The 15814-nt window shown below is 28.9% G+C and overlaps 1 protein-coding gene across 3 annotated transcripts in view; it reads right to left on the bottom strand.

The window, feature by feature from the left end:
- LOC116850699 overlaps positions 1–15814 on the bottom strand; it is a 22354-nt gene that overhangs the window by 5384 nt on the left and 1156 nt on the right. The window contains exons 2-5 of one of the 3 annotated variants that reach the window (XR_004379411.1): positions 3658–3833; positions 3285–3448; positions 2786–3063; positions 1710–2640 (exon numbers count right to left, since the gene is read on the bottom strand). Coding sequence is in view for 1 of the 3 variants with exons in the window: in XM_032829301.1 (XP_032685192.1) it covers positions 2862–3063; positions 3285–3448; positions 3658–3833 (542 nt within the window). In the remaining 2 variants the exon portion in view is untranslated. Of the gene's footprint in view, positions 1–1709; positions 3064–3284; positions 3449–3657; positions 3834–15814 lie in introns of those variants that run through there. The other 2 variants (XR_004379410.1, XM_032829301.1) reach the window with 2 other exon arrangements.

Raw genomic sequence — 15814 nt, 5'->3', positions numbered from 1 at the left:
TATATATATATATATATATATATATATATATATATATATATATATAACATACAGGGTGTCTCACACTCTCTTCCGGGCATTTTGTGGGGACATAGAATGGATTGATGTAAACATAAAAGTCCTACCGTTTGCCGAAATTCGTAATAATTATCGAGATATTAATTGTAGAAAACTTGTAAATGATCATGCAGAATATGGTAAATGAGTTATAGTAGCGATGACTGCCGTTGTGTACTTATACTTTACGTCAAACAGAGCAAAAAAGTTCTCTACCATTTTTCAAATAATCACATAGATTTTCAATTATTAATTAAAGAAGATGAGTGTATTACCACGCAAAATCGTACAATAACCCGGGCGAGCGCACGAACGCCTAAGTAGTGTGTGTGTGTGCGTGCGTGCGTGCGTACATGTGTGTGCGTAAATCTACAGATTAAATGAACTTCTTTTGTTAATAATTTTTTAAGGAACAACGAGCGTCGCCTAAAATTTTTACTCAGAAGGGTGATCTCTATAACATGTATCAAGATCAAAGTTATTAGAGGTTGCTCCGTAAAAATGCATAATTACCATTATATATAATAAAATATATAAATATATAAATACAAATATTAATATAATATAAATAATTATATAATTATTATATAACACAAAAGTAATTAATATTGCGGTTATAAAACATTTTGGTTAATTATCTAGCTGCTATATAATATTTTTGTAACTTTGAAACAGTTATATAACATTTTAGTTACATGTTACATTTCCATTATATCATTGTGATATCGTTTGAATGGGAAATAGTAACTAACGTGAGTGTTACATGTAACGAACATATAATATTACCTCTTACATTCTGTTTTATTACAGTAATGTTACAATTATATATCTGTGTTTGCTAGAATTATTATCACGTTAAAATAATCACGTTTTTTAAACGTCAGTTATTGGTTACATGACGTCTAGGACTGATAATCACCATTTATCGACGTGAAAATTACGTGACGTTGCTGTTTGGATATCACGATATTGTAAAACCATAATTCTTACAAAAATAGTTTAATCATAACTTTACTTCATCAAAATATTGTGAGAGAGAAAGAAGGAATATTCTCTTTCTTTTGCGAGCACGCTGTAGGTTAAAATTTGATTGCTGATACAATATTGTATCAATATTAATGTCATAACAATTATTGTATCAATACAAATGTCATAACATTTTTTGAACGATATAAGAGTATATTGTAAATATCATCTATCAAGATATCGTTACAGCGCATCGGCATCACCAATTCTCATACGAGCGTTGAAGTTAAGCATTGAAAAACATGATGTAAAAATGAGTAACCGCCTGACACAGGATCGAAACCACGCGAGTGTTTCACGAATAAGTGAAATGACACGAAATATGAAATGCCAATTTTTTTTTTTTTTTTATTTAGACAAAATAATCATACATTATCACTTATCTGAACCATATTAATGAATAAATCGTTGAAATTCAACAAAAAATGATATTTGTTTGCTGGGACATTACTTAGTTATTTTGCAGTTATATAACATTAATTGATGTTCCTATGTAACCATAATATAACATGATATTACATGTTACATCTATGAGTGGGGAATAAAAACATAATAATAACATATTAATAACTTTCATGCAATATTATCTGTTATAATCATTTCTATTGCAATTATATAATATTGATATAACTGTGTTTGCTGGGATATCTTTGAACATCATCTTACTAACTGGATAATTGCAACGATGCAATGCTCGTGAATAAGAAATGGTAGGACAAGTTCTATAAGGTTTATTTCTAAGAGTCAAATGCTTGAGATGCAAACACAAAAAATAAATAACAGCGTGTATAAATAATAATCTGTTGTACATATACCACAGTTGATATAAATTAACATTAGATAAATATCTGTCACATTCTTTGCTTATCGAACAGCTGATTAAAAGTGACCACTAAAAATCGTATTATAGACGTCTTTAAATGACATTATTATCACGTCAAAATTATCCCGTTTTTTAAACGTCAGTTATTGGTTACATAACGTGTAAGACTGGTAATTACCATTTATCGATGTAAAAATTACGTGACATTGCTGCCTGGGAATAGAATGATATGTAGCGTTGATAATACGCATTCTCAACATGTCTATAATCGAATTTTATACTTAAGACTATTTTATACTTAAGAATTTTATACTTAATTTATGTCCAAGATCGGATATCTTATGGACATCCAAATTATGGACATTAATGGATATCCAAAATCGGATATTTTATGGACGTCTATTGTATGTGTCCATTGTATGTCTACGGATGTACGAACGTAAAATGAACTTAAAATGGATGTCCGTAGGACATCCTGTGTTGTCTGGGTAGAAGAAGTGAACGTTACATTTCTAGATAGTAGTGATGTAAGACCTAACTTTTCTGTGTCATTACTAGACAATCATTAGATTTAATTTTTGTTTGGGGTATTTTAGCTCGCCATTTTGAATTTTGCAATTTTTGAGGTTGCGTCATTATCTACAGCTCAAAAAGTATCCACCAAATTATTTTTCCCACATATTTATTTTGTAATATTTTTGGCAAGTGAATATTCATATTTACCGCCTTGAAATCTATACAAATTAGTTTAAATTTGTAAAAACTGCTCTAAAAAAGATGTATCATATATGATACACTATGACTTAAAGGGTTAACAACATTATTGAGATAAAATGTATGGAAGTTCTTCGTAGTAAAAATTACTTTGTTCATACTTACAGCAAAAATTATTCCAGATCAAAAGTTGAGCAACTTATTTTTTCTACTATCTTGCGCATGCGGGAGGCCCACCTTCCTATATTCTTTTTGCCATAATCACTATACTTTTGGAGATTTGTATACCAGGAAAATATTCCTTTCCATTTTCATCTACTAAATCGGTGTAATCTTTCGACAACAGTAGCTCGAATCCCGCACGCTCCGCTGCTTTCATAGCGTACGGTGAGGAAAATACCGTGGATGTCATCTGGATATTGTACTCGCGTCCGATTTTATCTCTAAATCGACATTTAAATCATGATACGATTAGTCGTACGTAGAACTCCTCAAAAAGAAGCGAGGGAATCGGTTATTATAAACAACGCCATTTTATAAGTAACAACCTAGTTTGATTTCATATAGTTTCCGTACTTTTTATCTTTTGATCGAATCGAACTATATGGTGATTTTGGTCTATGTTGTAAGAAAGTTTTCATGTCAAATCATATGCGTATCTTACCTGGTTTTTAGAAGATCTGTGCCCAATCCGTATCTTCGAAAATCGGGCGCTACGCTGAGTCCAACAGCGAACAAGTACTTGTCTACTCCGTAACGTTCATACAATCGAACTTGCTTATTTAGATCCATTACGACCTTGTACGTAATTCCGAACTTTGACGAGAACTAGAAAACGTACGTATTGACGTAATAAACTATCATTGGACAAATTGCCAATGACTGATACATCAAATCGCCAATTATTATTAAACAAATTATTGTCGATTACTTTGCACTACAGTCATGTGCGATTGCACACTGAGACGTGCGAGCCGTAGCGTAGACATAACAGGAAATTGAAATAGTTTCAAGCAAAAATAATCAACGAGACTCACGTGCATTTCCTTATCTGCGTTCTCCTTAAACTCAACGCATAGCATGTTCATGCCGGCTATTATAGGTTTCCCTCCGTTGGGATTATCAACGAAAGCGACTATAGCTATGCGTTGTTCCATTATTTCACGCCATAATGCCCTGCATTCTTCTACAAATATAGGTGTATTTATAGCGTCTGAAACGAAACAAACAATATTAATGCGTCATGTCGTTACTGCAAAATAAATTTCTGAAACTTTTAAACAATGAGCTGACGCTTTCGAAATGAATGCTTTGTGACGAAATAAACAAACTAGATAAATTCGATTATATCATAAAAAATACGACTATATCAATATTTTTTTCATTTTTTACTCTAAATTTACAGATTTTTCTAGACAATATTTTTATTTTCGAGACAATATTCTTGCTTCGGAAAAATCCCTATACGTCACAAGATCAGTAAGGTTGCGATAAATACCGTTTACAATGAAACAAATCTAGAAACCGTTAAGTTAATAAAGCTAATAGAGACCGTTAAGTTTACGATGTGTAAACAAATCTAGAACTAATAGAGTCTGCTAAGAGTAAATTAAACTCGAAGTTGTGCAAAATTATTCAAATTAAAGCGAGAAGATTGCAAATACGCGAGTAATAAAATGTATGAGATAGATACATAAGCAAGAAGATCCGATTAGAAATTGTCATCAGATATACTTGAAATATATCAGGTCCTAACTAGACGTTCGCAAGGTTATCCTTACTATGATAAACCTAGTCATGTCGTGTGATAAAAATCGAATAAGGAAGACCTTTGCAAAGTTATAATGTTTAGGTATATATTAGGTTCTTAATGTATTATCCTAATATATTATTTCATAATGTTTTATTAATCAAGTCCTTTTTACGATCTTATTTATTTTACCAATTATGGCTTGCATTATCAGTTTTTAATATCTTTTGTAACAACTTTATATGTAGTTTGTTTGACTAATAAATTTTTATAAATTTTTTTATAAAAATATTTGCTATTTTTTTTATTTCAAGTATTACAAAAAAGTGTTGAAATATAAATTTATATATATTTTATATAAAATTTTTAAATACTCAACAAAAAATATGAGCATAATAATAAAAATATAAATATGATATTTTGCAATATTACAACAATATTTCAGGAGGATTGAAAATTATATTATTGATAATATTAATGAAAATTTTTTATTATATAATAATAATAATAAAATAAATTATTATTAAATTTTATTATATTAATATATATGTATTATTCATATTATATTACAATATATCATAACCATTTATATTTTTCATATTATTTATATATAAAATTTAAATGTGTTTAAGCAATTTTGCGCAAACCCTGAATATTTTTATATTTCATAATATTCTCTATTATATAGAGTCTGACACAAATTGTATCGATAACAAAAAAATACATAATAAACATTAAACTGAAAGAATGGTTAAAGTCATTTTGCAAATAACTATATAAACTTTAGAGATAATAAATAAAATAGATAGGCGAATCAACGCGTGTATTTGCTAAATATATTATAATATACTGTGAACACTGTAAGTATACATTTTATAAGCATAAATTGTAAGAACATCATTAGAGTCATTGGAATTACCGCCTGCCGCTTGATCGTCAGGCAGGCAGATCGTTAAGCAACGCAGTTAGGATGGATGATGACCGCGGCATATCACTTCGGATTTGAAATTATTTAGAGAGGGTTCGCGAAACCCTTATAGAAATATCATACTAAGAATCATTGATAATTACTTATTTTCAGTATTAAAAATGCTGGGTAATAAGTAATTATCAATGATTCTTAGTATGATATTTCTATAAGGGAAGTTTTAGAATGTTTTGATAATCTTTCGATTCCTAGCAGTTATAAGATACAATAATAATAATTAATAGTAATAAGAAAATTAGGAATTAGTTCTTTTTATGAAAGCTATGCGGAAAACTTTTAAGCGGATATTTTTAGATTATACGGATTAAGCGGATATTATTAGATGGTATCAAGGTTTGTGCAACGTTAATTCAATGTTTCTTAATATTACTGCAATATTATTAACATTGTTGCAATTCAACATTTTCTATATTGATTTAACATTATTGTGCATTCTATGTTGATTTAACATGATTTAACATTATTGTTGTATGGGAAAACGTAATAGGAATTCAATAGTATAGCCTGATGGGGACATTATAATGAATCTGATTAAAGTTCTCATAACGACGCAGTGTTACATGATTTTTCAGGAACCGACAGTATAACCTTAAATGGACCCGACATCTAGTTATGGTCAACCTAATTAGGACCATGGGGTAAATTTCTAGTCGGGTTAGTGACCTTTTATGTTTTCCCATAAAAGACATTGGTATCGTCCGTATTTCGGCCCGTGGTTTCGGTACCGGCCCAATATCCTCTATTGGCAGATTATATACGATTCTTATTTGAGTATCCAGTACTGATTCTACGAACAGGGTCAGTACGAATAATACAGTTTTTTTTAATACTCCCGAAAACAACAAACACTTTTCTGTAACGCCCCAGTATACATACGGTACGATTATCCAGTACCTAATCTTAATACGGAACCAGTACAAATAATATACTTTTTTATATTAGCTCCAATACTGAGCCAGTGCCAAAACTGGACATCCACTTTTCGGTATCGATATCTGGAATGGCTATTTCTGGAAGGTTTTATATCGGTATTTTAAATTGTGTTGAATATTATGTTTTACATACGCTTAACATTTATTTATTTAAAATAATCGTAATGTATTATGTAATGTATATTGTTAACTGTAGTTATTAAGTAGAAGGCCGAGGAATTAGAGAAAAAAGAAATAATTATATAATAATTATATACTAAAGTTAATAGCACACACAATAAACGCGAAATTAAACTTAGACTTCTTAATTAATACTATAAAATTACTTGCACAATCTTGACTCAGCTCTTTTCGACTAGCACTCGTCTCCGACTAGAAATTTATCCCATGGTCCTAATCGGGTTGACTGGATGTCGGATCCATTTAAGGTTATACTATCGGGTCCTGAAAAATCATGTAACGTTGTGTCGTTATGTAGACCTTAATCAGGTTTACTATAATGTCCTCATCAGGCTATACTATTGAATCCCTATCACGTTTTCCCATACAGCACAATAATGTTAAATCAATATTGAGAAAATATTGAATTGCAACAATGTCAGTATTGCAGTAACATTGAGAAACATTGAATCAACGTTGCACAAACCTTGATATAATGTAAAAATATCCGCTTAAAACTTTTCCGCGTAGCTTTCATAAAAAAAACTAATTCCTAATTTTCTTATTACTATTAATTATTATTATTATGTCTTATAACTGCTAGGAACCGAAAGATTGTCAAAACACTCTAAAACTTTCGCGAACTCCTTAAATAATTTTAAATCCGAAGTATGCCAGTCACCATCCATCCTAACTGCGTTGCTTAACCTGACGATCGAGCGGCACGCGGTGATTCCAATGACTCCAACGATGTTCTTACAATTTATAAAATATATACTTACAGTGTTCTCAGTATATTATAATGTACCTAGTAAATATACGCGTTGATTCGCCTATTTTATTTAATATCTATTTTATTTAATATCTCTAAACTTTATGTAGTTATTTGCAAAATGATTTCGACTATTCTTTCCAGTTTAATGTTTTTATGCATTTTTTTTGTTATCGATACAGTTTGTGTCAGACTCTATATAATAGAGAATATTATAAAATAAAAAAATATTCAAAGTTTGCGCAAAATTGCTTAATTACATTTCAATTTTATATATAAATAATATGAAAAATATAAATGATTATGATATATTGTAATATAATATGAATAATACATATGTATTAATATAATAAAATTTAATAATAATTTATTTTATTATTATTATATAATAAGAAAATTTTTATTAATATTATCAAAATATAATTTTCAATGCTCTTGAAATATTGTTGTAATATTGCAAAATATCATACTCTTATATTTTTATTATTATACTCATATTTTTTGTTGAGTATTTAAAAATTTTATATAAAATATATGTGAATTTATATTTCGACACTTTTTTGTAATACTTGAAATTAAAAAAATAGCAAATATTTTTATGAAAAAATTTATAAAAATTTATTAGTCAAACCTACTAAAGTTGCCTACTTAAAACCTATATAAAGTTGTTACAAAAAATATTAAAAACTGATAATGCAAGTCATAATAGGTAAAAGAAATAAGATCCTAAAAAGGATCAATAAAACATTATGAAATAATATATTAGGATAATACATTAAGGTCCTAATATTATATATATCTAATTATATAACCTTGCAAAGGTCTTCCTTACTCAATTTTTATTAGTACATGACTAGGTTTACCATAGTAAGAATAACCTTGCGAACCCTTAATTTAATTAGGATCTTATATATTTCAGTCATATGTACCTGATGACAATTTCTAGTCGGGAACGTGTAACCTAGATAGCTCAGTGGTAAGAACGCTTGCCTGACAAGCAGAAGACTCGAGTTCGATTCCAGTCGTTGCTCCGAAGATTTTTTCCTCATATGACTATTAAAAATAGACATATATAGATATGAAAGAGTAGCTCGGCCATGATCTGATTTTTTTTTCTATACTATATAATTGTGATGTTAACAATTGTACAAATAATAAAAATTACTAGTAATCGATACTGGTCCAGTACTGGGAATAGATATTTAATGCTAAGAATCAATTTTTTTTATACTGGTACAGTACTAATTTTCTGTACTGTTTTCCGATACTGGCCCTTTTCTATCATTCCAGTATCACATCAATACTATGTAAAACAATTTCGATAACCAAATATAAACGAAAATTCGAATTAAATGCTTCAAATCGACCACTATTTTGGCACCACCATGTTTGTTGAAAAAATGTCCATGGCATATTTTTTTAAGTTAAAGTGTCGGGAACACGTTTTAGACACTTTCCCGAGCAATACTAACTTTTTATGGAGAAAATAGCGGAAGAAAAATTTAACCCTAAAAATATGCGTTTTTTTTATTTTATTTTGCAAAAGTTTTGCATAAATTGCGATTTTATTTAATTTTCTCAACGCTATTCGATAGAGCGACATCGAAATTGGTAGGAATGGTACTCTTTATAAACAACAGACCTCATTTCTCATAGTAAAATAAATGGCTCAAATCAACATAAAATTTCAACACGTTTATTTGGGCGTTAATGGGTTAATACATTAGTTATTCATAACAATTAAAAGTGATTTAAAACAGATTTAATATTGATTTCTTCTTACACACTAAATTTCAAATTTAATAAAATGTACAAATAAATATTTTCTACATTTCGCCTTTTGTATATCAAATCTAATAATTAATTCATTAGGTTTTAGCATATAGTATTTCATTCTGAACAACATTTTAATTTTATTTAAAATAATCGGCCATTATCAAAGTACTCTTCTTTTTTAATATATATTACTTTTTCTTGACAGAAACTATTCGTAAATGTCACAGCATTTGATGATTTTAATTGAAAATTTTAGATTACTTGATTCCAGTATTACATCACATTTAAAAATTCTCACTGGCACTAGTGGAACTCAAACGTGGACCTCCCTGAGGCAGGCACTTCTGGGATTATGAGTCTGTTACTTTAGGCACTACACCACTTCTTCGATTGATATGAACGTCTTATATTTTGTCTATATGTATTGTAATTAATATAGTAATATAATTTTGTGATAATATGATTTAATAAAATGATTTAAGTTTAACAAAAATTATACTTTTCGTACTTTTATTGTTAATTTAACTCTTGACTAATGAAGTGAGGTCTATAAAATCCCGCACATTCCATTTCGTTATCTTTAAATTTTTATAGTAAAGCTTTTTATTGTTAACTGTTATCAAATAGATAAAGTCATAAAAAACTATGAACTTTTAATAATTATAAAAGAGTACAATTTAAAAAAGAAAAATTTATCTTACCACACATATAAGATTTAATTAAATTAATTAAATTTATGTATAAATATATAAATCAATGCTTATATTATAAGCGATGTGGTATCTGTCTAATATAACCACCCAAGTAGAAATTTACCACTTGCATCAAAGTGGTCAGATTTATGATACATGTTACTAGCATAGTATCAGATGCCAGTATGGCTTTAGTATTGGTGTAATACTGGGATGATAGAAAAGGGCCAGTATCGGAAAACAATACTGTCACAGTACCGAAAATCAATACTATGCCAGTATAAAAAAGGTATTGATTCCTAGCACTGGGGAAGTACCTATTCTGAGTACTGGGCCAGTATCGATTCCTAGTAATTTTTATTATTTGTACAATTGTTAATATTACAACTATATAGTGTAGAAAGAAATATCAGACCATGGCCGGGCTGCTCTTTCGTACCTATATATGTCTCTATTTTTAATAGTCATATGAGGAAAAAATCTTTGGGGCGACGACTGGAATCAAACTCGAATCTTCTGTTTGTCAGGCATGCGTTCTTACCACTGAACTATCTAGGTTTCGCGTTAGTGACTTCTTCCGTTTTCCCATAAAAGACATTGGTATCGTTCGTGTTTCGGTACCGACACAATACTGGCAACACACAATATCCTCTATTGGCAGATTGTATACGATTCTTATTTGAATATCCAGTATCGATTTCACGAACAGGGTCAGTACGAATAATTCAGCTTTTTTCAATACTGGGTCAGTACCGAAAATAACAAACATTTTTCGGTAACGCCCCAGTATACATACGGTACGATTATCCAGTACCTAACCTTAGTACGAAGCCAGTACTAATAATACAGTTTTTTTATATTAGGTCCAGTACTGAGCCAGTACCAAAACCGGACATCCGCTTTTCGATATCGACCCAGTATCGGGCCATTTTTCCATACTGACGAAACGTATACGATTCTTACTATGGCATAAAATGTAAATAAAATTGGATAATAATAGTAATTTTGCACGAATTCTCAGAGTATTCCAAGTAATGATTCGCGAAGTATTCATTATAATGAAGTTTCAAGGAAACTTTAGAATGAATTAGTTTCGGATAATTCTTCAGGAATTTTTCAGATACTCATTTTTCTAATTCTTTAGATATTCTTTAAAATTAATTCTCTATGAACTTCTGTTATTCTCTGTGTTATCTGGAATTTAACCAAATAATTTAGTCAAAGATAGAAATCGTATGAAGATTTGACTATATAGACTAATATCGAAATTCGATATTAATTAATATCGAAATTGAGTGTATTCAGAAACACATTTTGAAAAAATATTTGAAATTAAATTAAATTTTTGAAATCAAGTAAAATTTATTAAAGCTTTTTCAAAAATTTATTAATTTTAAACAAATATGTTTTGGTATTTGCATTAAGCAACCTTTACAAAATAAGTTATTATTTAATAAATTATAAAGTAGTTTTGAAAAAATTAATATCCAGAAATATTTTACTTAATTTTACAATATTAGAAAATTCAAATTTAAAAAATATTTTCTTTAATTTAAATAAACGATATCAAAATAATTTTTTATTTTTAAAGAAACATTTCTTATACTTCAGTCAAATAATTGTTACAAAATTATTATTAAGTAAATTAATAAATTGGTTTGAAAAAAAATATTTGTTTAAAGCTATTTCCTTAATTCAAATATGTCAGTTTTCTCCATTTTAAAGGATAAATTATTCAATTAAAGTAAAGATTATTTTAATAAAAATTATTTGTTATTTGTTTTAAGATTATTTCAATTCGTTGAATAAAACTTTTTTTCAATTTCATTACATATACATTTAAAGTGTTATTTACTTATAACTTAAGGGAATGTTGAAGTGGATGACGAACTCGCTAAGCGTCGATAATGTAGAGGCGATCGTCAAAAAGTAGAAAACGTGATCATTATCTATCGATGTTACCGATTTCATGTATATATAGATACATATAGATATTTATAAAGTAAAGTCGATCGTCAAATAGGCGCTGACATAAAGCCGCTATTTTCTTTTTTCATATATGCATCATTTCTACATATAGATAAATGAATGCAAGTGTGTGTGCTACGTTGTCATTTCAATTTTCTTACACATAGACGTTACATAAATGTGAATACCACGTTGCCGATATTCGCATTCTCTCTGAAATAGGCTTTCGCTGCTTTTCTGATGAATTCTTCAATCCGCTTGTGTACTGCACTGAGAGAAAAAAATAGTTGGAATAACTATAATTTCACTATATTTTATAGTTCGTTTTGGCCTCAAATATATATTTATAGTTCATCTAAACACGAAGATATAGTAGAATGAACACACATTTATAGTCACCATTTTATTACTCTATGTGTATAGTAAAGCACGCTTTAGGAATTTAGTTACATGTACCCATATTTTCCAAATATTCCAATTGCATTGACTATATAAAATAGTTAATTTCTCTTATCATTTAATATTTGCTACCTTATAATGTTTTTTATTTCAAATAATTATAATTCTTGGTAAAAGTTTTACATGAGTCAGTTATACTATGCTTATATTGTAAATATTACAAGCATTATGATGACATTTACTATAAAAAAGATATTCCTAACTATAATCTTTTTACTATGCCATTATAGTTCCAAATGTCATACATTTTTCTCTCAGTGTAACGCGTCAGATTTACTCTTCAGTTTTCAGTGAAAATATTCACTCAACGATTCAGAATGGAAAATTTGTTCTGTAGGAGTGAAAGATGTGACTCGAATTCGTGAATGTTGAATTCGTGAATGTGTATTTCAGTCGATTATAGTAAATTCGTTTCAACAACGTTGGAGAGCATTACACTGAGAGAAAAAAATAGTTGAAATAATTATAATCTCACTATATTTTATAGTTCATTTTAGCCTCAAACATATATTTATAGTTCATCTAAACATATAGTAAAATGAACACAGATTTATAGTCACCATCTTATTACTCTATATATATGGTAAAGCACCTTTTGGGAATAGTTACATGTAGCTATATTTGCCAATTGTATTGACTATATAAAATAGTTAATTTCTCTTATTTCATTCAATATTTGCCACCTTACTATATTTTTTATTTCAAATAATTATAATTCTTGATAAAAATTTTACACGGGTCAGTTATACTATGCTTATATTGTAAATATTACAAGCATTATGATGACATTTACTATAAAAAAGATATTCCTAACTATAATCTTTTTACTATGCCATTATAGTTCCAAATGTCATACATTTTTCTCTCAGTGTAACGCGTCAGATTTACTCTTCAGTTTTCAGTGAAAATATTCACTCAACGATTCAGAATGGAAAATTTGTTCTGTAGGAGTGAAAGATGTGACTCGAATTCGTGAATGTTGAATTCGTGAATGTGTATTTCAGTCGATTATAGTAAATTCGTTTCAACAACGTTGGAGAGCATTACACTGAGAGAAAAAAATAGTTGAAATAATTATAATCTCACTATATTTTATAGTTCATTTTAGCCTCAAACATATATTTATAGTTCATCTAAACATATAGTAAAATGAACACAGATTTATAGTCACCATCTTATTACTCTATATATATGGTAAAGCACCTTTTGGGAATAGTTACATGTAGCTATATTTGCCAATTGTATTGACTATATAAAATAGTTAATTTCTCTTATTTCATTCAATATTTGCCACCTTACTATATTTTTTATTTCAAATAATTATAATTCTTGATAAAAATTTTACACGGGTCAGTTATACTATGCTTATATTGTAAATATTACAAGCATTATGATGACATTTACTATAAAAAAGATATTCCTAACTATAATCTTTTTACTATGCCATTATAGTTCCAAATATACATTTTTCTTTCAGTGTGGGTGCATCAAAGAAAGAGTTTTTTCGAGAAATATGTTATTAGAGTAATTTACGAATATTGTTTTGAAGAATATATGTTATCTAATATGTGAGCTTTCTATATAATTTTCAATGGAAATTAAAATTCAATATTTCACTATATATTCGCACCCAATTTTATCATATAAATTGAAGCAGTAATTGCGCTGTAATTTTTGCAAAAGGAAATCAGTGTCACGATAGCAATAGTTCTACATCGTTTTCATCCCCGAGTGAGGAATGCTCTATTTCATTTTTGCATGTACTTTCACTATACAAAAGCATTTTAATTCGGTCAAGTCAATACAAAGTAATATTTGTGGGAAAATCTCGTTGACGTGATATCGGCACCCCTGCAAAACTTTCGTCGTGCTGATTGTACTAAATTAAAAACCCTTTGACATGGTGAAAGTACGTGCAAAAATAAAGCGGAGCATTCCGCAATATGAGAGGAAAACGATAAGAAAATGTTATCATAACAAAATTACCGAATTCTTCTGCAAAGATTACTTCTTTTCACATGCGCCGAGTTATAAACCCTTTTGCATGGTGAAAGTACGTACGAAAATAAAGCTGAGCATTTCTCAAGATAAGGCGAAAACGATAAGGAACAGTTACTATCGTGACACCGAATTCTTTTGCAAAGATTATTTCTTTCTACATGCGCCGAAAACACTTTTACATGGTGAAAGTATGTACGCATGTAAAAAGAAGTAATCTTTGCAGAAGAATTCGGTAATTTTGTTATGATAGCATTTTCTTATCGTTTTCCTCTCATATTGAGGAATGCCCCGCTTTATTTTGCACGTTATTCAGAATGATTCGGTGTCATGATAGTGGCTGTCCCTTATCATTTTCCTTTCATATTGAGGAATGTCCCGCTTCATTTTCGCACATACTTTCACCATGCAAAAGGGTTTTTAACTCGGCGCATGTAGAAAGAACTTATCTTTGCAGAAAATTCGGTATCAGAATAGTAATTGTCCCTTATCGTTTTCGCTTTATATTGAGGAATGCTCCGCTTTATTTTTGCACGCACTTTCATCATGCCAAAGGGTTTTTAATTTGATCCAATCAGTACTACGCGTCAATGACATTTTCCTACAAATATTATTATACATTGCATGGTGAAAGTACGTGCGAAAATGAAGCGGGGCATTTCTCAATATGAGAGGAAAACGATAAGAACTATTGCTATCGTGACACTAATTTCCTTTTGCAAAAATTACAGCGCAAATACTGCTCCAATTTATATGATAAAATTGGGTGCAAATATATAGTGAAATATTGAATTTTAATTTCCATTGAAAATTACATAGAAAGCTCACATATTAGATAACATATATTCTTCAAAACAATATTCGTAAATTACTCTAATACGTATAACATATCTCTCGAAAAAACTCTTTCTTTGATGCATCCACACTGAGAGAAAAATGTATGATATTTGGAACTATAATATCATAGTAACAAGATTATAGTTAGGAATATAATTTTTATAGTAAATGTTACCATAATATTTGTAATATTTACAATATAAGCATAGTATAACTGACCCGTGTAAAATTTTTACAAAGAATTATAATTATTTGAAATAAAAAATATAGTAATAAGGTGACAAATATTGAATGAAATAAGAGAAATTAACTATTTTATATAGTCAATACTATTGGAATATTTGGTAAATATATGTACATGTAACTATATTCCCAAAAGGTGCTTTACCATATATATAGAATAATAAGATGGTGACCATATATATAGAATAATAAGGTGGTGACTATAAATCTGTGTTTATTCTAGTATATCTTCATGTTTAGATGAACTATAAATATATGTTTGAGGCCAAAACGAACTATAAAATATAGTGAGATTATATTCCAATTATTTTTTTCTCTCAGTGCAGTACATAAGCGGTTTGAAGAATTTATCAGAAAAGCTGCAAAAGGTTCTCTTGGAGAGAATGTGAATATCGGCAACATGATATTCACATTTACGTACCGTCTATATGTAAGAAAATTGAAATGACAACGTAGCATATATACTTGTATAACATCTGTGAAGGAACGATATATGAAAAAATATTGCGGCGCAACGGTAGCGCGAACATGTTCACGCTTATCAAATGTCACATTTTGACGATCATCTTCGTTCCGTATATATATATATATATATATATATATATATATATATATATATA

This window comes from Odontomachus brunneus, unplaced genomic scaffold (genome assembly GCF_010583005.1).
Source record: "Odontomachus brunneus isolate Ranch 3 - 2012 unplaced genomic scaffold, Obru_v1 Obru_scaffold_153, whole genome shotgun sequence".
Taxonomy (NCBI): Eukaryota; Metazoa; Arthropoda; class Insecta; order Hymenoptera; family Formicidae; genus Odontomachus; species Odontomachus brunneus.
The sequence above is the reverse complement of the archived record's forward strand: the minus strand, read 5'-3'. Positions and strand labels throughout refer to the sequence as shown.